General features: G+C 32.9%; 2 protein-coding genes across 2 annotated transcripts; one reads left to right on the top strand and one right to left on the bottom strand.

Annotated features, from left to right (window-relative positions):
• Window positions 1–415: 415 nt before the first annotated feature.
• On the top strand, window positions 416–1,975 carry LOC125836617 (E3 ubiquitin-protein ligase CIP8-like). Its single transcript, XM_049515809.1, has one exon. The coding sequence runs from the start codon at window positions 526–528 to the stop codon at window positions 1,717–1,719; it is 1,194 nt and encodes a 397-aa protein (XP_049371766.1). The 5' UTR covers window positions 416–525; the 3' UTR covers window positions 1,720–1,975.
• A 20,475-nt stretch (window positions 1,976–22,450) lies between these two features.
• Window positions 22,451–24,703, bottom strand: LOC125836736 (uncharacterized). The gene is made up of 2 exons (XM_049515948.1): window positions 23,591–24,703; window positions 22,451–23,488 (listed from the first exon to the last, which is right to left on the bottom strand). The coding sequence occupies exons 1-2, from the start codon at window positions 24,701–24,703 to the stop codon at window positions 22,451–22,453; spliced, it is 2,151 nt and encodes a 716-aa protein (XP_049371905.1).
• Window positions 24,704–25,160: the final 457 nt, after the last annotated feature.

A 25,160-nucleotide genomic window follows, 5' to 3' on the forward strand; every position in this document is an offset into this window, starting at 1 on the left:
AATATTTATTTTGATTGTTACTTAAATTTTATTGTATCGTATTATTAAATTCATTATTAAGTAATGATAAAAAGTTTCATTTTCGTGTAAATGATCAACTTGATGTGATTTTTTTTATCGTTATCATATTTTTTTGCTTCTAATTTTGTTTTTATTAATTGCTAATAATTCTATTTTATTATTTATCTTGTCTTTTAATAGTAGCTCTATTTTGTAACTTTTTTTTTTTTTTTTTTGAAATCTTATCTTGCAAATTATTTAATGTGTTGCTCATCAGGTGGCACATTTTCTTTTTTATTCCCATATAATATAAATATCTAAGGATGTAACCAATTCATTAAATAATGTGAGTAACAATGATGACGTATGATATTTTTTCAGCGACGAAAGAGAAATTAATTTGCTAGTTGTCTACCACCCGAAGTCACCGAAAAAGATTGTGAAACCAGCAAAATTGGATCAATGGCAACTCCCATTTTTCTCTAAAGTTTGAAGTTTGAATCATCATTTTGTTTCTTCAGTTCAATGGCGGAAGTTTCTGGAATACACCGTTTCCACCTCCCGCAAACCATCTATGCTACCGTCACTGATGATGATGATGATGAAGAGTACTCACATCCGTTTGCTTTCGATTTCGACTCCCTTTCTCCTCCTAATCACACCCTTTTTATCCACTCTCATGATTTCAACTACAGCCCCAATTCGGAACCCGAACCCGGTTCCCTAGATTCAGATTCGGGTTCGGATCACTCGGGTTTGCTTGCAGATCCGGATTCCTTTATCGTTGATGATGACCAAATGAATTTTGTTACGGATCTGTTTGTGACCCCTGATGGAAACGTTTCAGAAGATTCGGGTTTTGATAATGGGAATAGGGTTGTTCTAGAGGATGTATACGGTGATTTTGGATCTGATTTTGATGGGGTTCTTCTGCCCTCAGATTCCAACGGGATTGAAACGGGTGATGGGATTCGGGTTGTGGGTATTGGGTCGGACTCTGATTCGCAAGAAGTGGAGCTGAATGTTGGGGATATTGATCAGGCCAATGATTTTTGGAGTTGTCTTCGGATTGATGATCAGAGGGATGTGAATGACGAGTTTGAGTGGGAAGAAGTCAATGAAAGGGGTGAAGATAGAGACTATTTGAGTTCTGTAATTGATGGAATTGAAGAAATATCAGTTTCTTCAGATATTTCATCTTCTGAAGGAGGGAACTCGAATTCGGGTTCAGTTGATGAGCCGGTGAGGAGTTTAGAGTGGGAAGTTCTGTTGGCCGTTGATAATATTGAAAGAAGCCTCGAACTTGATGGAAATGATGATGGGATTGCTCATGTAAACGAAACTGATCACGATGCCGTGTTTGGGCAATTTCTGGAGAGTGAAGGGACTTTGAAGGGTAGTCCACCAACAGCTAAATCTGTTATTGAAAATCTTCCTTCGGTGGCTTTGAAGGACGAAGTGAACAAGATAGCCTGTGCTGTTTGTAAAGATGAGATTTTGGTTGTGGAGAAGGTGACTGAGCTTCCTTGTTCCCATTATTACCATTGGGAATGTATTATACCATGGTTAAACATACGTAATACATGCCCTGTTTGTCGTCATGAGTTACCCACGGATGATACTGATTATGAGAGGAGAAAAATTGGAAGGCGTACCGGTGCTGGAGCTCAACTCATTAGTGACTTTCAGGTTAGATACAATTTTGAAATTGTCCCTTGAGACTTTTTCTTGTTCATACACAGATATCATAGGATGTGCATATTCCCTTAGTGGTGAGTATGTTGATTCTTTTTATAGACTGTTGCTTTCTTTAATTTTTTGGGTACAATGTATGTTTGTAAGAGTTCCAGTTTGTATGACAGTATGAAATTTATACTTGCTGTAATTGTACCATTAGGCAGTGAGACAATGTAAAAGGATTATTGAGTCATTAATACTACTATAGACTATAGAGATTGATGAATGTTTGAAACAATTTGGGTGCATTTTGACTTTTGATTTTATGTTACCAATAATTTGTTCATATTGTATTAGAAGCAAGATTTAATCTTTCTCAGTTCTCTTTGATATATTTGAGCCAATACTATTGAAAAGAAACGAAAGGAATCATCAATCGTCACCCTGTCTAGTGAACTGGTGGTTTCTCTGTTATCGTGCATTATTACGTGGGTCTGTTCTAGCCTCAACTCAACTTGTATGGTGAATTGGTGCTTATGATGCAATTTGCTAAGATGAACGGCAGCCAAGGACGGAGCTGATGGGAGGGGCAAGGGGGTTCAATTGAGTTGTGGAAAACATTTCTGTACAAATAAGGCAAAAAAAGATATTTTGGGGCTCTATATGAATTGTTGAACCCCTTATGTTACATCAAATGAAGATTCTAGTGAAGTGGTAAAATGGGGTTCAAGAATTTCTTTAGGTCGTACATTCAAATCCTAGGCGTGAGTTGTGACGCTCCAGTAGTTTTTGAATTCCCTTATATAAAGCCACTGACAGTAGCAGCCTGTGAATTGCTTATAGTTCTGTGAATAAAACCATGCTATACAACACAAAAAAGGATAACAGAGGATAATATTGAAGCGGTGCAGGATATGATAAAATTTAGAGAAACACTAGTCCTTATTTGTTTCAACTAAGGATAAAATAATCATGTTGAAGGATGATGTTTAGTCTTTGCTTTTAGTCTGATCCATGCTGGCCTTTAAGGTATTAAAGATGGCCAAATAATGAGTTGGAATATCTGGGTTTGTTTTAGTATGTGGTTTGTTGAATAATCCCTAATAGATGGATGCAACAGATCCAGATCCAGATCCTGAGAGCATAGTTAATCAATATTGGGGTCTTATATTATGTTGTTCATCCTTGAGCATGTGAGGGTGTTAGATTTTCCCATGTTGATTGAGGGAATGGATTCTTATCTCTGTAAGTTATCTGGCAATCGTCACCTCATTAGCTATCTTTTAGAGCTTAGTTAAGCCCAATGGTGTATCTTCTTAACAGCATCTCACTTACAAGGATAATGCTAATCCAAACATCCCACAAAAATCACTACACACAGAGAAGATGTGAAGCCTGTAGGAAGAGACTACTGCGGGGAATATTGAACATTGCGTGCCACTTTATTCAGAGCTGCTACCTCCAACTACTAATGATTATTTTTTTGGATGATCTCATTAAAAACATCACAAAGATGGAAATTGTACAAAAGAGTGAGCACTAAACAAAAAAGCTAGGCCAAGACTAAAGAGCTGATAAAATCCAAAAGATAGCAAAAAATCCTGATGCAATGGGGCATTATTGGGAAAAGGGTAAGAAATACGCCTCAACTTTGTTTTATTAGTTGACTTTACCCTTACCGTTAAAACAGAGTTATTTTTACCCCTGCCGTTACTAATTTCACCATATGTACCCTTTAATTGACGGAAAGCCCCAAATTGACTCAATTAACCCGAATTTTAAAAAAAGACCCATTCCCCATATTAAACCCAATGCTAACCTAAAACCCATTACACTAAGAGAGCATAAGATTTCATTCCTTCTGAGTAATCAACTGCCGAAATAAGCCTCGAAGCTCCAACGTCGGCGCAAAATCGCCAAAATCATCCACCACATCATCAGACTCAGCATCTGCAAAACAGCACACCTTAGCCCTTACCATCAATCTCAATATGGCCATCTTCGTCCCTGCACAACCTCCCACCCATCGGATAAAACGACAGCCTCACACCCATCGGATTAAACGGCAGTAGGGCTTTGCTTAGTACCTCCTTAAGCACCTTTCCGTCAAAAAAAAATTGGGGATCCTGTTGGGCTATAGAAATAAACACTAGTGTGGAAATTAGGCACCACCAAATCCACAGTAGAGTTCCACAACCTCAGTTGTGGTGTCTCCGTCACCGGCTACACCATCGTCGATTTTCCCATAGAATTCCACAACCTCAGTTGCGGGTCTCCGTCACCGGCTACACCATCGTCGATTTTCCCACCTCGATCTTTATTGTTGATCAATCAACTCTGTTTCTGAAATGGAAAACACACAAAAAATTCTCTAAAATTACGATCGAAATTACAAATTATTTATTTTCAGTTACCCACTATGAATGTGATATGCTACCAACTTTCATTGTTAAGTGTTAACTATCCATTAGCATCATAAAATGAAATTAACTCAATAGAAAATGACTTACCTTGTGAGAAGAGAAGGAGCATGATATTGTAGTTGAGCTTTTTTGCCTCTTAAGTTAGGGGTGATAACTGATAAGAGGGTGTTTCAACCGAAGAAGGAGATGAAGAAATGGGTTTAGGGTCTTAATTTGGTATAGTGTTTCAATTGATTGAGGAAGGAGATGAAGAAATGGGTTTAGGGTCTTAATTTGGTATGAATTCATGGGTCAGTTTGGATTAAAAGAGAAAATCGGGTCATTTTAATCGAAATTGGGTAATTTTAATTGATTTGGGGCTTTCCATCCATTTGAGGAGTACAAGTGACAAGTATAGTAACGGTGAGAGTAAAAATAACTCAATTTTAACGGTAAGTGCATAATCAACTAATAAACCAAAGTTGAGAGGTACTTTTTACCCTTTTCCCTTAAGAAATTGGTTCGGTTAGATTCAAGACACATATATAACATCTGTTGGCCAGTTGAAACTTTCTTCTATTGATAGTCTTGTGTTAGGTTGAAAATGGCACGGTTACGAAAACATACGGACAAAAAAAGTAATAAATTCGACCAAGAGACAACGATTAAATGAAGAACCAAAAGCACTGAGTAGACAAAAGATAGAAGGAGATGTATACATAAAAGAGAACACCACATTTGAATTCTGATGAAGCCATTGTAAGCAGCACTGTGTTAACACTATGAAGAAACAAAATACCCTCAAGTAGAATATTAAAAAAAAGTATGTATTTTTTGTTACTAATAATTAAAAAAAATTAATAGTTTGTTGCTAATCTCTTACTAATATTATGCACATATTTTTGAAATTCTATTATTGATGTAATTATAATAAAAATCGTAGACAATTAAATTTATAGATATTTTTTACTTCTTAATTGATCTAATTCACTTCAATTTGAATCAACCATGTTTTAGTATTGACTTTGTAAGATTGTCTTCAATTCTTTGAGATGTTTTATTAAACATTTCAAACTCAAACTAATTAGATTAACAAATAATTGTATCTTAAAAATTATTGTCTTAACTTTGAAGGTCTTCTAAAGGTAACCATCACTATAATATTGGTTTTTGTAATTAAAAGTATTACGAAATATTAAATAAGTAAAAAAATGATACTCTAATTGTCATATTCAATGAAGTAAAATCTTAATTTTATTTTTAAACTCTTTTAGAATAGTTTTGATAGTTTAGGTAATGATTGATTTTATTGAAAAGCTTTCAAAACTATAATCAATAAAAGAGATTTAAAGATGTGTGTTGTTATGTCACGTACAATAATTTATATATGTTTATTTTTTTCTTACAAAATATTAAAAAAAATTAATTATTAAATTATAATCAATTACAATTTTTTTTTTAACATTTATGATAATAAAATATATAATTTTTTTAAATCAAAGTGTATTTTGATTCGAAAAGTTGAACGTTATTTTAAATTCAATATGAATTGTAATGTCTTTTTTTATAGGAAAAAAGTAAAAAATAATAATATGTAAATCAAAAAAGAGAAAATAGCAAAAAAAATAAAATATATATATATCCAAAAAGAGAAAATGGAAACGCAAGGCGAAAGTTATAATTCGTTGATGCCATCTTTTATACATTTCATTATTTTCTGCAAATTGAAAGTTTTAGAAAAAATAGGGGAAAAGGGTAAAAAATACTCCTCAATTTTGGTTTAATAGTGACATTCTTATCGTTAAAATGAAGTTGTTTTTATCCTCGCCGTTACTAATTTCATCATTTGTGCTCCTATGTGGACAAAAATCTCAAATCAACTTAAATTGATCCGATTTTAATTGAAATTTCTCAATTATCTATTCTAACCCTAATTCAAACCTGACCCATAATACTAAATAACAAATAACAACAAACCCCTCTTTTTTCTCTCTTAGTAACTTGTGCACACAAAAATGCTTAGAGCATCAACACACAATGACTTCTTTTTTGATCCATCAATAAAGTTCATATGATTACCAAAATTAGGGGTGTCAAATGGGCGGGTTGGGTTGAAATTAGAGATATTAAAATGGATTGAGATAGAAATCGGGTTGGGTCTTGACCCGCCCAAGTTTACTTTGGACTCAAATGGGATGGGTTAAAAAACGGGTTGGGTCTTGACCCACCCAATTTGACCCGATTAATCTCAATAATTTAACATAGTGATATTTAACTTTTATAATCACAATTTGAATTTTCGCTCAAGATTTTTTTTTTAAAAAAGTAACAAATGGATAGAAATATCCTAAAAGAGGTTAAATAGATAATAATTCATACCTTCAATATAGGAACATATCTTAGTAAAGAGTTTTACAACGGATTGAAATTGGAGATTGAATTGGGGCTCGGATTCTCTTAAAACGGAACAAGCGAAGGACTCTTCCTCTGATTCCGACGAACCGGCACAAATCTATTTGAACCAACCATCGGTAATTTGAAATCGCTCAAGGGTTGACGAACTGGCACAAATCCATTTGAACAAACCATCGGCAATTTGAAATCTCTCAAGGGGTCGCCGGAGTATATGGAAACGCTATCAAATATACTCTAATGGTGTTTTTTTATTTATTTCATCATCATCTACGGAAAGTCAGAAATAAGAAAAAACTATCAACAACTTCTAATCCAAATGTTTGAATCCAAAAGCATCATACACTACTCGGAAAGTTAAGAAAAACTTAAGTATCAGGAGCAAGGTAAAAAAACAAACCTTACAGAATCCAAGTCTTTTACCATTGTTGTCTAATACAACATTAAATAGCTCACCCTCTAAAATCTTCCTAATATTTGCATAGGGATGGCAATGGGGCGGGTGGATAACGAGCGGGCGGGTTTTACCTTATGTGGATGGGGCGGGAATGGCTTTATGCGGGTGCAGGGCAGGGCGGGTTGAAACTATTTTTAAGGAATGTAAGGCGGGTGTGGGTTGTGGAAATTGCAACTCCCTCTCAATATATGCTCGCCTTTATAAAACTTAACATTGTTTTATATTTTCACTGTCAATCATTTATTTAGTTCTCAACGAGATGTTCTACAAGATTTCAACCACTCAGTTTCACTTAATTAGTTTATAATATTGAGAAAAACATTTATAAGTTAGTCCAGGCTTCTCTCTTTAGCTACTTTGTCATTGATTTTTTTCAAATATTTTGACACTTAAGTTACACTATAATTTTGTGGAAACAATAATGAAGCCTTATAATTTTCTGGAAATTGTATTATTTTGTGTTTGACAAAAAAAAAATTTAGAAACCAAATGAAACATAAGCTTGACCCACAAATTCACTTATCCTTTCTATTAAACAAGAAAAAATATATATATTCCCAGCTACATGATTGAGACAATGAACTCTCTATATGTATATGCTAGTAGGAAATAGTATAACAACAAGTTTATTTATTTAGCAGAACATAATTTTTTGCTATGTGGGGCGGAGCGGGGCTGGTTAATATGTTTGTGGGTCTATGCGGGTTTGCCCCGCAACCGCCCACCCGCCTCATTGCCATCCCTACATTTGCGGGATTACCCCATACCGTTCGACCACCAGCACCGGTAATTTCCTGAAATTAGCCAATAAAATGTAAACATTACGCAAAAACGATTTGTAGAACCATGGCAGTAGCTTCTCATTTCCCTCTAATGCGTGTTTTTTTTCATTTTTGTTGGTTTATGTACATTGAGTTGTACATCAGTTTTGTTGTTTTTTTATTCGGTTTCCCCACTTTTTTGTGTATTTTATGGATACTCATTTTAGCAGTGACTGCCATCCTCAACCGTGGATGAAGAAAAACCACCTCATCTATGAGCAAAGATAAGGATAACCACCTCAATATTTGCACCTACTCTCTAGTTATTTTGATCATCGTTTGAGCAAGCGATGCGAAGAAACACCATGAATGGGGTCAAGTTATCTCGGATGGTGTTTCAATGGAGGAAGGAGATGAAGAGGATTAGAGAGATGGATTTGAGGTTTTAATTTGGTATGAATTCATCATTCGGTTTAGTGGGTCGGGTTTGGATTAAAAGAGAAAATTGGATAGTTTTAATTGATTTGAGGCTTTCCATCCAATTGAAGGATAAGTATAGTAACAGCAAGGGCAAAAACAACTTCATTTCAACTATAAGAACATAGTCAACTTAAAAATCATACTCTTTTAGGTGGCTAATGAAGCTTACACCGTTTATTAAGATTAGCTATATATTATTATAAGAGTAAGCAACAGAATATTGAAATATTATTTCATCAGAATTTGATAACCCAAGACCGAAGAGTTTGCAAGGTAATTTTGATGCAATAACCACCGTCAGTCAGAAAAGATTTTCTTGATTTACATGTTGTGCACAGTAGGTACCACCAACAAATGAATCTAGAAAACATCAATTTTACAAAAAGACACATTGAGTGTGCAGTAACATAAACAATTACTATCAACTTTACTTTGCAGTATCATTACTTCTATTCAAATCTTCCTCAAGATGCAATTTTCTTGTCAGACTTCACTATCAAGATACAATTCTTGAATGCTAAGAATTTGAGCCTTTGTTTTAACCTTGGGAAAAAAGTTTGAAATATATTCGAACTTTAACCAAAATTATTATAATAATATCGAACTTTGGGAAGGACTTTTTACTCCTGCACTATTTAATAGTGTATTTTAAAAATATATATGGCCCACATGGACATCATAAATATTGCATCATTATAAATAGTAACGTGTCCACGTGGACACATATATACCTTTGAAATACATTATTAAATAGTTCAGGGGTAAAAGATCCTCCATAAAATTTGATATCCTAACAGCAATTTCGACCAAAGTTGAAGTATTTTTCAGACCCTTTTCCCTATCCTCAAAAGGCCTTCAATATTGGCGGTCATGATCTATTGATTTGTGAGAATAAAGATGGAATTGGCTTAGTGGCTAATTTGAGTATCAATTTTTGTTGTATATAAAGAAGAACGGTTATTAGTTTGTTTAATTGGTTTGTAACCATTTTATATTCCATACAGGCGGTTAAACATCTTAATTATTGTTAAGGTTTTGCCCTGATTTTCTTACCATATTTGAGTTTTAATTTTACCTTGAAGGAAAATTAAAGCATTACCATAATTGCTTTTATTTTTCTGAAAGGAAAATATAATTTTCTTTTATATTTGGTTTATTCTTTTCTTAGAGGAAAAACTCTACCCTATACTCATAGAACAATAAGATCCACAATGTAGTTGCTTAAGAGTTTTGTTTATGGAGAGACTTATTCTCTCAACAGTTATAATATTTTTTTATATTAGTTTTTCATATAATAATATTATGTTTTTAGTATAAGTTTTTGTTATCTGATTTATCAACCATATGATATGCAATTGTAAGCTTCCGCACGACGCCCTAATCACCTTCATAACCCAACAAGTGGTATCGGAGTCAATGGTTCAATGACCCAGGTTCATCGAGGTTGAAGACATATTCAACGCGGTTCCAAATCAATTCGCAACTAATTTGATGATAAAGAAAAAAATTGTCCAGCTACATGTGGAGAAGAGATTAAAGCCATATTTTCAACATTCTTGTTGCTGCATTTTTGAAAATAAAAATAAAATATTTTTATATCATTTTTAACCCATATATTTTAAACTTTATTTTTAATCATGACAAGCAGCAGTGATGAAGATTATGTGAAGAACAAAGATTATCATGCATGTGAAGAAGGTGAATCAAGTTTTGTCAAGAAAATCCAGCCAAAAGGGGAGATTTGTTAGGATTTTGCCCTGATTTTCTTACCATATTTGAGTTTTAATTTTACCTTGAAGGAAAATTAAAGCATTACCATAATTGCTTTTATTTTTCTGAAAGGAAAATATAATTCTCTTATATATTTGGTAGGAAAAATTTGGAGATCTATAAATTGAAAATCCATATTCTCATAGCAGAACACAATATGATCCGCAATGTAGTTGTTTAAGAGTTTTGTTTATGGGGAGATTTATTCTCTCAACAGTGCTAGTATTTTTTTATATTAGTTTTTCATATAATAATATTATGTTTTTAGTATAAGTTTTTGTTATCTAATTTATCAACCATATGATATGCAATTGTAAACTTCCGCACGACGCCCTAATTACCCTCCTAACCCAACAATTATTTTTTGTTAATAGATAAGTTTCTCCAAGTTAGCCTGCATGCCTATCATAGATAAAACGCACACATTATGTTATAACCTAAGATTATAAACGCAACAAGACCCTTTTGTAGCACACAAAAGTGTGAATTAGTTATCTTACTACCACGTTATTAAATTGTAAGATGATCTTCTTGCTTATATGTACTACGATATTTTGGGGCTAGAATCTTATGGTTTGCTTTATAAAAATAGGTAACTTATAGAAATCTCACTAGTTTATGAGTTAATTACTAATATAAATGCTAGTTTTTGAAATATTATGAATCTTATCAGATTTTGGAGTGTCCAAATATGTCTAGATATACATGTATCTTGGGATAATGAGATCAAAATTAGGTGTAATTTGCTCTAGATACACTGTATATCGAAGTGGATTCATATGTATCTGGGATACATATATAGAAAAATGTCGCTTGCATCCCTCACTTCCCTCACATCTCGTTCGCCACTCTCCTATAAATCTGATATCTCAAATACATGCGAATCACATCAGATATTAACTGTTTTGAGTGCATGTACAACACTTCATAGTGCTTTCTTGTAATAAAAAATATTCTTCTTTAGATGGTAATTTTTTTTGTTATTAGTTAGTGAAGAAGTAAACCTAAAACAAATATGGTAATTTGTGCATATGCATAGTATAACCTTTAAACAACAATTGTTGGGCTCGTGTCTGGCATGGGCTTCATTTGTCTTGTATTTTTGTTTGAGAAACTTACATAAATCTCACTCATTTAAAAGTTAATTACTTAGATACACTTTAATTTGCAATATTGCGTATTTTACCAAAATTTGTTGCCTCCGGATATGTCAAGATACATGCATCTTGTGATACATAGGATTAAAATTAGATGTAATTTGCTCTAGATACATTATATCCAAGTGGATTCACATATATCTGGGAAACATAGATAAATCTCGCTCGTCACTCTCCCATGTATCTAGTATTTTTGATACATATGAATCACACCTGATACATACAAGTACGTGTATCTAGTGTTCTCTTATGCTTTAGTAAAAAGCAATTCTCCATCATTGGTGGTAGATAGAAAAGTTCAAGTATTAAAATAAGGAAACACTTCTACTAGTTGTCAAAAGGGTTGGGAAGAGGGACCCTTTTTGAACAAAATCTTTAATTATTTAGTTAGTTATTAATCAATTAATGGTCAATCCGAAACGACCCAACCAAATCGAATCCTCGTGACCCTTGGTTAAAACATTTTTTCTGCTTTATTTAAATTTCTCACCGTTTTTATATGACTATTCTGAAAGGTTGCCAACTTTCAGAAATAGTGCTTCTTGGCTATAAAATACATGTGATTCCTCAGATTTTTTTAAACGAAAATTTTGATCTTCTTCTTCACAATTAAATATTTGTGTACCTTGTTGTCGTTGAGTGGCTCACTGACACCATTATTTTTGTATCAATACACTGGTGAATAGAATCGTTCTATCCTGGGAGGATCTAGCTATTCCTTTAAACCTCGGGTACTAGAGGGAATACGTTCCTTAAGGGGACATTGTGCATTAAGTGAGCTAGATTTTCTTTCCTTTATGTTTCATACTATTGTTACAGATTCTGGTATGTTTTTACGGTCATTAATTTCGGCTTATGTTATTAATTTCTGTTATTGAGTACATGCTTTATGTTTCATACTATTGTCATTAGTATTTGTTAGTACAAATTAGATAACAAAAATTGTATTTACTTCAACTACAGTTAACTGCAATAGAGAAATCAGAGTTATACCATTTTAAGCTTCACACATCAAGAAAGTTTTAGATGACTTACCATTGTCGCAAACTTCTGAAGTAGGGGTGCAACTTTCAAGAAAGATATAACCCATGAAAGGCGCGGCGTGGTTACTTCAGCAGTAAATCGTTATATATATTGTTTGGATTGTTGTTACTATTATTCTACAATCTTTTTATTTTGATTTAAATTTAAGTCGTTTTCGTATATTCATTATCATTATTTTTTGTGTCTTTCTTTAATTTCTTTTAGTTATAGCTTTAAAGATTATATGTGCATTATTTATAATTAAGAATTGATAATGAATTATCTTCTTTTGATAATTTCTCATGTTTCTCTTTCAGTTGAAAATTTCTAATAACACTCGGAAGAAACAAGGAAGTTGCCATTGAATAATTAGAGTCTAAAATTTTACAAGTTTTTTAAATATAATTAGATGATAGTCTAATATTCTGTATTTAAAACTAAGCAATTTATGAACAAACAATAAATCTGAATCTAACGTTATTTAAAAATATATTATTTTCAAGAGCTATATTTACCCAATTTTTAATAAAATAAAAACAAAATCTAAATAGAGGCTAACATTATCCGAGAGTTACGTTCATGAACAATTGGACACAAATTATAATGCAACTACGATCAATTAAGTTGGAAGATTAAAGAAAATTAAGCATTATTATTAGAAACCAAAAAGGAATTAAGAAACATAAGTAAAACTTCTTAATAATACTCAAAGTTAATTACTAATTGATTTACCCCCTAATTCCAAATAAAAGAGTTCAAAAAAAGAAGGTTGAACTCATAGCCTAAATGTTGAACAAAGATGTTCATGATGTGATCAGATGAATATTTTTCATTTGTTCATGCCAGTAGCATTGCTAGCTTGTTCCATTACCCTTTTCCTGATAAATGTATATAACATGAGTTTAATTTTATTTATTTACTAATTGTAACTACACAAATAGATCAATCAAATGATAATTCAATTTAATACTAATTAACATTAAGTGGTATTTTTTCTAAAATAAATGACAAGAGCAATAATGCTGACTTGAACTTGGCCCTTGGCCTGGCCAGCTTGGTAACTAATGTTCTTAGAATTATTCATATTTAGTTGAATTTGCTTTTGAAAATGATAGTATTTGATTTGATTTGATACATCTTTGTTTAAGATGTTGTAATTATATATAGTAGACGGAACTCATTTAGTGCTTGACACAAGTTATAGATTGAAAATGTTTGTGTCATGTTAAAGTATGATCCACCGGCCCTCAAGACTAGGAGGAAGTTGCATCTTGTTAATAATTTGTTGTGTGGCTAATTAATGTCGTATGAAAATTTTCAATACGTGACTTATAAGAAAAATGATTTGCCTCACAATGTTGTTTTATTTGGCTTCTCATTATTTCCGTTAAGGGTATGCATAATTTGGTTTAAAAAATCAATTCAAATAAAAGATTGATAGAAATCAATTAAAAAAATTGATAATTGTTTGAATTTAGTTTGGTTTAGTTTTTTTTTTTTTTTCAAAAGAACTACGTTGTTTGGGGTTCAAACTTATATTATTTTATCGTCTATTTTAATATTCCAACTTGTTTATGTCTTTTGAATCAAAGGTGGACCCACACCTATAGTTGGGTGCATGTGCACTCGTTAACTTATTTTAATATATATAAATTGACAAGAAAAAAATATTATGTTATAATTTTAAACTACATTATTTTAATATCTATAAATTGACAAGAAAATGGTCAATTATTCTTGATGTAACTTATATAACTACTAAGTCATGTTCTTCTCATTATTTGCTATTAATGTCCCACTAATTCTTAAATGACTAACTACATTCTTGACATTTATTTCTGATGGAAATTCTACACCTATAAAAAAAAGTGTTTCTTCCTTGTGTTGGATAGAAAGAAAAAGTGGATGTTTAGTATTATCATGTTTATATTTTGAGGTTAGGGTCATGAAAGAGAGAGTTTACACAAAAAAAAAATATTTTAGGTTTTCAACTAATTCACTACACAAAAGAGAATAATTTTTTATTGAAGGAAAGTGTTATTTTATTGAAGTTTTGAACTCTTCAACTAATTCGGAGTTGTTGGAGTTGTACGATATTATTGGACTGTTATATTTTGGAGGGGACAAGTCAAGAGATATATTTCTGAATTAGTGTAAATTATGTTAATGTGGACTTGAATTTCCTTAAACGAAGCGATATACGCGCACATCTGCTTGAATATTTTCATTTATATATTCATTTTATTTTCAACTATTTTTATTGTAATTATGGTATATGCACAAACATTTAGAATTCAATAGAGATCGTATCTTAGCTCATTATTTTATGGAGCTATGAAATGCCAACATGAATGTTGATTTTTAATATTATTTTGAGAGATAAATTTCTCGATGTGGGTATTTATTCACATCTTGTATTTAATTATTTGATTGTTCGATCAATAATTAGATACATTATATATGAACTTTGAGTTCAGCTTGAAAAGGGTCATTAGTAATATGATTTGATATAGGGTGTTCTTGAACCTAAGCATTAGGGAATTGATTTGTGAATAAAGATAGACATAATCGTGCTTGGCTAAATAGTGCAAGGAATCGTTAATGTGGTTTTCTTTTTAATACATCTATGATGATATAGATACATTTTTTTAATAACAAATTGAAAGGGAGAAATAGGGCTTATAGGACATTTTTTTTGAATTTCTAGTATCGTTTCAAACTTCAAGACATTATGCTAGAGTTTTCTTTGCGTCAATTCAAGTTTCAGAAATTTGCTAAAGTAAATGTGGTTATTTTAGAAGGAAATCTTAGTAGTTAAATTGATTGATATATGAATTTTTATTGAAGTATCCGTCTCACAATAAATCACTATCTCTTATCTTTCCCTAATGATCATACTATTGAAGCCGATAATAGATAAAAACTTTAATCTGTTCAAACACAACTTTTAACTATTATATCGAACTATTATATCGAATTTTAAGAAATAAAAAGAATTGAGATCCATTTGATGGTCTTGACTTGTTTAATAAGGCCAGGGAAGGTGGACTAGCATACACTTTTTGGATCATTATAGGACTTAATTGTAAGAATTATTATTAATTATTTCTTACTTATGACCCAAGTTTACTTGTAACCCAAGTAATAACATACATAATATTTAATAAGGAATAGATCTCGTCCGTACATTGGTTACTTGATGGACGTACTATATTAAGTCATAACCTCTATAAATTGGTCCTCCCTCCACCCATTAGGATTACCACATATTCTCTACAATAATTTCATCGCTGACGGTTGTGGTAACATAAAGTTAGGGCAAGGAGGTAGAAACCAATTTACGACTAACGCTTCTGCTTCTCTCTGTGATGATGTCTTTCGCATCAGGTATGTGCCCCTAACAATCTCTATGTAAGATTATCGTGTTCAAGATCCTGAAAGTATTTAATTTTACATGTGGCATCAGAGCCTGGATTGTTTGAACTGATAATCTTCATGTACAAAACACGTGCATATGAAATTTTTTGCAACTAATTGAATCAAGTAATCAGCACACAAAGACATAAAGACTATTGCATTGAATCTCTTGTTCCTATTTAAGTATTCTTCACCGCATCAGTGAATCAGAATTTGGGGATACAAACAATAAATTCTCTTGTGTAAGGGTGTCTAAGTATTGTTTGAACTTTAAAGAATTTTTTGTCGGCAAAAATTGAACCAAAGTGTTACCCTGGAGTAATTTTAAGTGGTCAATATTCCTATTTGGTCTAATCACTTTGCACTTCAGTTTTTGAGAAAACGCTACTTTGTTCTTCACGATCTTAATTTTTCCATAATGTAATAATTATGTTTTGTTTTTAAATTGTGCGATAAATTAAAGTGGTCGTTATACTAAACAATAAATAATATGTGTATAATTTGTGCAAAATAGTTTGTTAGTCACCAAAGTGACCAAACTAGATAAATTAACGTCTACACCTATCATGTTTATGATCATTTGATGCATATAAAATGTTTCTATAGTTTGTTAATCACCAAAGTGGCCAAACTAGTATGGTTAAGAAAAATGTACATTCATAAAATTGTCATTTATCTATGAAAGTTAATGAAATGCCTATATTGAAAATAAATAGATAAATTGACTTTCACTATTGCTAGAACTTAAGAATTTACCCAAAGATGAATCAATCATTCTACGAATAGAGAAAATTATGAGGTAAATTAATCATTTTAGTCAAACATATATAGTATATCCAAAGATGTTGTATATGTTTGATTAAAAAATATTCAATTACCTATTAAAGATAAAATTGGCATTTAAATTATGATAATGTGTCGTAGTATCTACCCAAAGGAGAATTACGATATTTTTTATCGCTTGACTGAATTCACATTATTTTCTGATTTGTGAGCATGCATATCTATTTTGCAGTTATTCATCTTCATTCTCATGCTTCGTCTGTTACTGTGTTCAATGGATTGAACTTCTCTGAATGGCATGAACAAGTACAGTTCCACTTAGGTGTAATGGATCTTGACTTGGCTCTACTGAATGACAAACCTACTGCCATTGCTGATAAGAGCAATGAGGATGAAAAGTGTTTTCATAAATCATGGGAACGCTCTAACAGATTAAGCCTTATGTTCATGTGAATGACTGTTGCTAACAACATTAAGAGTACTATTCCACAAACAGAAAGTGACAAGGAATACCTGAAGTTTGTGGAAGAACGTTTTCGTTTGCTGATAAGTCTCTCGCTGGTACACTAATGGCTGAACTCACGACCATGAAGTTTGATGGGTCGCGTAATATGCAAAATCATATCATCGAGATGACTAACATTGCAACAAGACTTAGGACCTTGGGAATAAAAGTGGATGACACCTTTTTGGTTCAGTTCATTTTGAACTCATTGCCTCTTGAGTATGGACCATTCCAAATTAACTATAACACTATTAAGGATAAGTGGGATGTTAGTGAATTGTCCAGTATGTTTACTCAAGAGGAGTCAAGACTTAAGAAACAAGGAGGTCATTCCATTAACCTCATAGGTCAATGACTTAAAGTGAAGGCCAACAAGTTTAAGAAAAAGAAAACACCTGCTAAAGTTCCGTAGGATTCTCATAAGGAACTCAAGTCTGATATGTGTGGTTTCTGTAAAAAGGAAGAACACTATCAGAAAGATTGTCTGAAACGTAAAGTTTGGTTTGAAAATAAAGGTACATTTAGTGCTTTTGTATGTTTCAAATCAAATTTAGAAGAAGTTCCTAATAATACTTGGTGGCTTGATTCTGGTGCAACTACTCATGTATCCACTATGTTGCAGGGATTCACTACGATCCAAACTACAAATTCAAATAAAGATTTCGTGTTCATGGGAAATCACATGAAGGCTCAAATTGAAGGCATAGGGACTTATCGATTGATTTTGGAGACTGGACATCACCTTGATCTATTACAGACTCTTTATGTTCCTTCAATTTTTAGGAATTTGTTTTTCCTTTTAAGACTTGATGTTTCTGGATTTGATTTTAAGTTTGGACATGGATGTTTCAATTTATATAAGAATACTATTTTTTATGGTTATGGTGTTCTTATTGATGGTTTATATAAATTGAAACTCGATAATAATTTTTCTGAATCCCTGCTTACTATTCATCAAATTGTTGGAATTAGACATAGTTCCTAAATGAAAGTTCTGCTTATTTGTGGCATAAACGTTTGGGTCATGTACCCAAAGAACGATTAAAAGGATTAGTAAAGAATGAAATTATTTCGAATTTGAATTTTGTTGATCTTGATATATGTTTAGATTGCATTAAAGGAAAGCAAACCAAACATACTAAGAAATGTGCCACAAGGAGCACTCAACTTCTTGAAATTATACACATTAATATTTGCGGACCCTTTGATGTTCCATCTTTAGGTGGAGAAAAATATGTCATCACCTTTATATATGATTTTTCACGTTATAGATTTATCTATTTGTTGAAAGAAAAATCTCAAGCAGCGGATGCTCTGAAAGTGTACGTTAATGAGGTTGAAAGACAATTAGATAGAAAAGTGAAAATCATTAGGTCAAATAGAGGTGGTGAATATTATGGAAAGTATAACGAATCCGAACAATGTCCAAATCCATTTGCAAAATTCCTTGAGAATGGTGAAGTTAGTGGGAGTGTTGAACGACAAAGTGTGGAAATTAATGAGGTAAGGGTAAATATTTCATTGCCCATGAATGTACCTACTTCCACACCAATCACAAATGTTGTTCCTCTTGTTGAAGAACACTTTAACAATGTTGAACAACATTTGGGTGAAACACTTCAAAAAGGAATTAACTCACAAGTATCTGACGTAAATGAACCACAAATAGTGCCATTAAGAAAATCGGTCATTTCAGATGATTTTGTGATTTATTACAAGAGTCAGATTTGATATTATAATTAATAAAGATCCGGTTTCATTTTCACAGGCAATAGAAAGCAATGAGTCTAATAAATGGATTGATGCTACGATGAAGAGTTAAAATCCATGGAATACAACAAAGTCTGGGATCTCGTTTAATTACCAGAAAATTCTAAAAGAATTGGGTGTGAATGGGTCTACAAGACCAAACGCGATTCAAATGGTAATATTGAACGATATAAAGTCAGACTTGTTGCCAAGGGATACACTAAAAAAGAAGACATCGATTATAAAGAGACCTTTTCATCGTCTCAAAGAAAGACTCATTAAGAATTGTTTTGGCTTTGGTAGCTCATTATGATTTAGAGTTATATCAAATGAATGTGAAAACTGTCTTTCTTAATGAAGACCTCGAGGAGTATGTTTATATGGACCAATTAGAGGGTTTCAAATGAAAGAAAAAGATCAAATGGTGTGTAAGCTAAAGAAGTCAATATATGGACTCAAACAAGCCTCATGACAATGGTATATACAGTTTAATGATACCATAACATCTTTTGGATTTAAAAAGATTATCGTTGATAGGTGTATATACCAAAAGATCAGTGGGAGTAAGTTTATAATTTTAGTTCTGTATATTGATGACATTTTACTTGCTGCAAATGATTTAAGCATACTGAGTGAGACGAAAGACTTTCTCTCTATGAACTTTGAAATGAAAGATATGGGTGAGACATCCTATGTGATAGGGATATAAATATTTTGTGATAGACCACAAGGATTATTGGTACTGTCTCAAAAGGCTATATCGAATGAGTTCTAGAGAGATTTAACATGAACAATTGTTCAGCAAGAATAGTTCCTATTAAAAAAAAGGACAAATTTAATCTCATGCAATGTCCAAAGAATGATGTAGAACGAAAGGAAATGAAATCAATTCCTTAATCTTCTATTGTTGGAAGTTAGATGTATGTTCAAACTTGCACAAGACTGGATATTAGTTTTGCGATCGGAATGCTAGGAAGATATCAAAGTAATTCTGGAATTAATCACTGAAAAACAGCAAAGAAAGTTTGTGGCATGTTATGAAGCCACAATTCATGCATTATGGTTGCAGAACTTTATTTCAGGACTTGGGGTTGTCGACACCATTACCAAGTTGCTAAAAATTTCTTGTGATAATACTGCAACAGTATTCTTCTCCAAGAACGAGAAGTACTTCGAATGTGCCAAACATATGGAATTAAAGTACTTTACTGTTAAGGAAGAAGTTCATAAACAAAGAGTGTTACTTGAGAATATTACAACTGATCTCATGATTACAGATCCGTTAACAAAAGGCTTACAACCAGAGACATTTAAAGAACATGTTCAAAGAATGGGTCTTGGTTGTACTTATGATTGATTCATTTATGATGTTCTTACACTCTCAGCTCAATTATGTGTTTTTGATATATATTAATGAATTTCTTGTTTCTCATAATGGTGTATACATTATTGTTTTGAGATATTACAAGATAAGTCTCTATGAGACATTATTGTGGATCGTAATATTATATGTTTTTATAGCTTATGAACCTAGTATGATAAGTTGCTAATGTAGTAGTATATGGAAGGAAGTGTATAGCTTAAAATTTATGTACAACCGCCATAACTCGCATTAGTAGTTTGTTATATTGTGGTATGTATGATGTACATTATAGAAGAGATTTATTGTAGGCAAAAGGCATAAATTGCCCCCTAAACGTATACCAAAAAGTCATTTACACACTTTAACTAATGTGGTGACCTATTACACACCTTAAGTACATAAAAATATATTTATTTCCCCCTTCCGTCACCCAACCCAGGGCGCGTTTCGCTCCACATAGTTGAGCGCGTCAACACGCTAATAAAGTCATTTTTATTTATTTTTTTAATTAAAAAAATCTAACCCAACGGTTATATTCCCATTCCCTTCACATAACCCACCCACCCGACCCTAATGAACAAAAACCCTAAATTTTCACCCAAAAATCTGAATCAAGAACCCTAAATTCAAACATAGTTCAAAATTCCTTCTTTTGAATCAAAGGTAACTCTTTTTCATTATTATTCATTCATCTCTTTTCCATTTTGATTCATTTCTCTCTTTTTCATTTTGATTTGTTTCTATCTATTTCGTATTTTGAATTTTTAGTTGTTTGATTCGCGGTAATTCTTATTAAGGTGTTACAATGACTCGAATAAGCTTGACTAGGCTTTGTTTACAAGAGGAAGATCATGAATTGGAAGAGATGCGATGCAAACACGGATTTGTTTTGCCTTTGATGACCTCTTGGACCCCGAGAAATCCTAGTAGAAGATATTGGGGTTGTCCTTACTATGGGGTAAGTTAATCTTTTTTAAGAGTTGAATAATTCGTTTTGTTGTTTCAAGAGCCATAGAATGATTTGTTTTGTTGTTTCAAGAGCCATAGAATGATTTGTTTTGTTTTTTAAGAATGCTAGATCATGCGATTTTTGGCTTTGGAAAGATGATTATATTGATCCAAGATCCAAATTTGTGATTCCCAAGTTGTTGGGAAGAATTGCAGAGCTTGAACATAGTGTTGAATCTTCTCGAAAAGTTGAAACTTCGGATAAGGAAATCAACAAGCCTACTAAGTCGATCAAATCCATGGAAAGCAAAATAGATTTGAACAAGAAGGAGTCAAAAATGGACAATTTTGATGATGATTTGAAGAAGATGAAAGCAGTTGAAAAGAAATGGAAAATCAAATTGGCCAAGTCCAAGAAAAGGGAGAAATAACTTTGGATTGCTCTGTTGTGTGTTTGTATTTTAGGTGTAAGTTTAGTATTTCAAAGAGTATTGTTTCTGAAAGGAGAAGGACATTCAAGGAAATTGTCATGATCTCTTATTGTACCAAAAATTTGCAATATTGTGTTGAACTTGTAAGGCTTTTGTGTAATGAAAAGAATTTACAAAGCTTTTCTTAGCTTAATTTGTCTCATTTATTGTTGCAAGTATTTGATTTTGTATTTGGTCATAAACTATATATTTAGTGTGTACAACTATCTGCTCAATTGTCTAAACTATACGTTTGTGTAGCCACTGCTTAAGTAGTCACTTATTGCCCTCCATAAACACAGAAACCATCACTAAAAGAGAAGCAATGTTGTTACATAAACAGACATTCATAACTACATAATCATTAATCAAAATAGAAGTTAATATATGTCAAAGCAGTTACATAATCAAACACCACAAATCAAAATGCAGTCACAACTGCAATTCATTGTCTTAAATATAAGGGTACTAAATAGGGAGAAAGTGTATTGCATTGTCTATCACCCAACAAAACAAATGTCTACATTGCATTACCAACAAAAATCTACCAAAACAAGTTAGATTGCATTAGAGCTCTCTAGGCTCAAATGTGCAGCCTTAGACCTAGTCTCCATTTGTTTTCTTCCCCTCATCTCTTCAAGTTGGCTTGAGGTCATATCTTGTTTTCCCTTCCATTTCACACCACATGATGGTTTATGTCCAAGATCTCCAGTGACAACTGCTGAAGACTTCACATTTCTAAATCTTTCACTAGGCATTCCAGGCTGTTCAAATGAATATAAATAATCTTAATTTGTGATTAAAGAAAAAATAATAAATGATATTTAAGTATAGAAATAGGGAACTTACATTAATAATAGTAGCACCACTTTGTGTGTGTAGTGCACCCATTTCAACCATTCTTGTTCTGCTAGCAACACTACCCTAAAAAATAACAAAATATTCAGTAAAACAACTTATTTAAAACTTATACATGAAGTAAATAAAGGAATCTATATCACATTTTTTGTTGAACCCTTTGGTCTACCCCTTCCTCTTTCAGTTGGAGCATTAGGTGTTGCTCTTGGGCCAGCAATTTATGTTGATGTTGGTGCAGCAGCAGGGACAACAGTTTGTGTTGATGTTAGTGCAGCAGTAGGGCCAGAAGGAGGTCTTGAACTTGGTCCATCAGCAGGTTTTGAACTTGTGCCAGAAGCAGGTGCACCAAGAGGACAATTTCTTTTATTGTGACCCTTGTTATGACAAGTGCTGCATGACATCTCAATCCCTTTTTTGGATAATTTTCCAGTTTTACTAGTTTCACCTTGCTCTTTCTTCCTTTTCTTGCCAGGCCTTCCTGACATCTTCCTAACAAGAGGTGGTATCACAGAGATGTTTTGTGATTCTGACCACATTTTCAGATTCATAACTGGCTGAATGAAGTAGTTGTATGTCTTCATGTATGTTTCTTTGTTATACCAATGAGAAATGTAGTTGATTGGGTCCAATTTCCTATGGTGAAGAGCAGCTATTGCATGAGGACATGGTATGCCTTTCAACATCCATGCTCTACAGCTACATATTTGCCTTTGAATATCAACTACATGTCTGTATGGTCCATGAAGTACCTCATACCCTGTATCTGAATTCCATTTAATGCTGCATTTCATAGACTTAGCTGTGTTATCTTGTAGAACCTTTATTGCCATTGGAGAAATGTCGCATATCCAAATATTGCAAAACTCTCTCATCTGCCCTATTCTTTTCATCATTTTCACCCTAATTTCTTCAAGCATTGTAATTATAGTCTTATGCCTTGCTGCTAATATCCATGAATTGAAACATTCAGCCATGTTATTGTCTACAACATCACATTTTGAGGTAAAATTGAAGTAAAGCTTGCTCCATCTTTCAGGATTATAATACAACAAGTGATCAACTATATTATTTCCCAACCTTTTCATATAACTAATGTTATCTTTTAACTCAGCCTCAAAAGTAGACCTTGCACACCTCCAGAAACATTTTTTTCTCTCAAGACCTCTCCATCTCTTTGACCAGTTAGCAAGGATGTGTCTAGCACACATTCTATGCTCAACATTTGGCAAATGATCAGTTATGGCAATTTCAAGACCCTATAAGAAAATTCAAGACATAAAACTAAGAAACTAAGACATTTATAAATAAATGGCATTCAAGACATGAAATAAATCAAAAAAATCAATAAATATTCTAACCTTTTGCATATCTGATATGATTGTGAGGTCTGTACCATCTCCCAACTGAAGATCTTCCTTTAGAAGTTTGACAAACCAAGCCCAAGTAAACTTATTTTCAACTTCAACTACTGTCCAAGCCAGTGGTAGCATTTGATTGTTCTCATCTTTACAAATAGCAACCAATAATTGACCTTTAAATACTCCCTTTAGAAAACAACCATCCAAACCAATGCACCTCCTACAACCAGCCAAGAAGGACTTCTTCATTGCATCAAAACATATGTAGAAGCCTTGAAACATTTTTCTACCTTTTTCAAATGTTTCTTCATGAAACTTGACTACACATGTACTACCTGGATTAGTTCTTAGCAACTCATCTTTATAGTCCAAAATCCTCCCAAACTCAAGAACATAGTCACCCATTAACTCCTGTAATACTTTGTTTCTTGCTCTTCTACACACTGTTCTTCCAACATATAAATCCAATTCTTTTTTAATAAGCCCTTGAAACTCAAAGACTCTAATGTCAGGTTGTTCCTTTATCCTTTCACTATAGTGACTAGATAAGAACTTGCTATTACAAAGTTTGTTCCTATTAGTAGGATCACATTTGTGAACTGGATTGTATGTCTTTACAACAAAATTATCTGTCCTAGAATCAAAGCTAGCAAATAAAACCCAAGGACAACCAACTGTACACCTAACCCTTACCATTGTTAGTTCATTAATATACATTTCAATTGCAACATGTTCAGCAACAGCATATTTGGTAATAGCAGATCTAAACTCATTAACACTTTCAAATACAAGACCCAATTCCCACACTACTTTCTGAGAAGATGCATCAAATACAACTCTATTCACCTTCTTTCTCCTTCTTGGCTTAACTCTCTCTCTTTGCTGAACCTCTTCATCATCATCACTGAAAGCATCTGGATCTGTTTCAAAACTGGCAGCTTCATCTGAGGGATAATAAGGCTCATCACCAGCTAACTTGCCTTCTAAGTTATTTCTATTACCACCTGTAGATTCATGATACCCAGCATCTGGCCCTTTTTTTTCTGTTTCTAACTTGACATGATCAGGCAATGGAGCTCTTTCTCCCCTTTTTCTTCTCTTTCTTTTACTCATTTCCTCCCTAAAACTTCTTAGTTCATCATCTACATCACTCCCATTAAATCCCCCCCTCCCCATTCAATGATTCTCTATCTGAATCTTGTTCATTAAAAGGATGGGCAGGGTCAGGAATTGGATCAGAGGAAGGATGAACATGGTCAAGAGTTGGATCAGTAGAAGGATGGATAGGGGCAGGGGAATAAGCAGGGGCAGGGTTTGAGGCAAGGTTTGAGGCATTTTCTTGGGCCTCATGTGTGGCATTTTCTTGGGCCTCATATGTTGGTTCTAATTCAGCATCAAAAGATGCATTAGGCCCACTGTTTTGTGATGCTCCCTCACCTACTCCACTTTCCCCATATTCCAATAAAGGTGGGACCAAAACAGGATCAGCAACAAAGTGACACACAAAACAATCCAAAATATCTCCATGACTCAAACACTCGACAATTAAAGTAGTGTCATAGTCAGATTT

This window comes from Solanum verrucosum, unplaced genomic scaffold (assembly GCF_900185275.1).
Source record: "Solanum verrucosum unplaced genomic scaffold, falcon-dt-bn FXZP01000278.1, whole genome shotgun sequence".
Lineage (NCBI taxonomy): Eukaryota > Viridiplantae > Streptophyta > Magnoliopsida > Solanales > Solanaceae > Solanum > Solanum verrucosum.

Excerpts from the sequence above, each read along its gene's own strand:
- LOC125836617 (XM_049515809.1), top strand. The coding sequence starts at position 526 with ATGGCGGAAGTTTCTGGAATACACCGTTTCCACCTCCCGCAAACCATC.
- LOC125836736 (XM_049515948.1), bottom strand. The coding sequence starts at position 24,703 with ATGAGTAAAAGAAAGAGAAGAAAAAGGGGAGAAAGAGCTCCATTGCCT. Across the intron at positions 23,489-23,590 it reads TCATATCAGATATGCAAAAG|GGTCTTGAAATTGCCATAAC; the intron begins GTTAGAATATTT and ends ATTTTCTTATAG.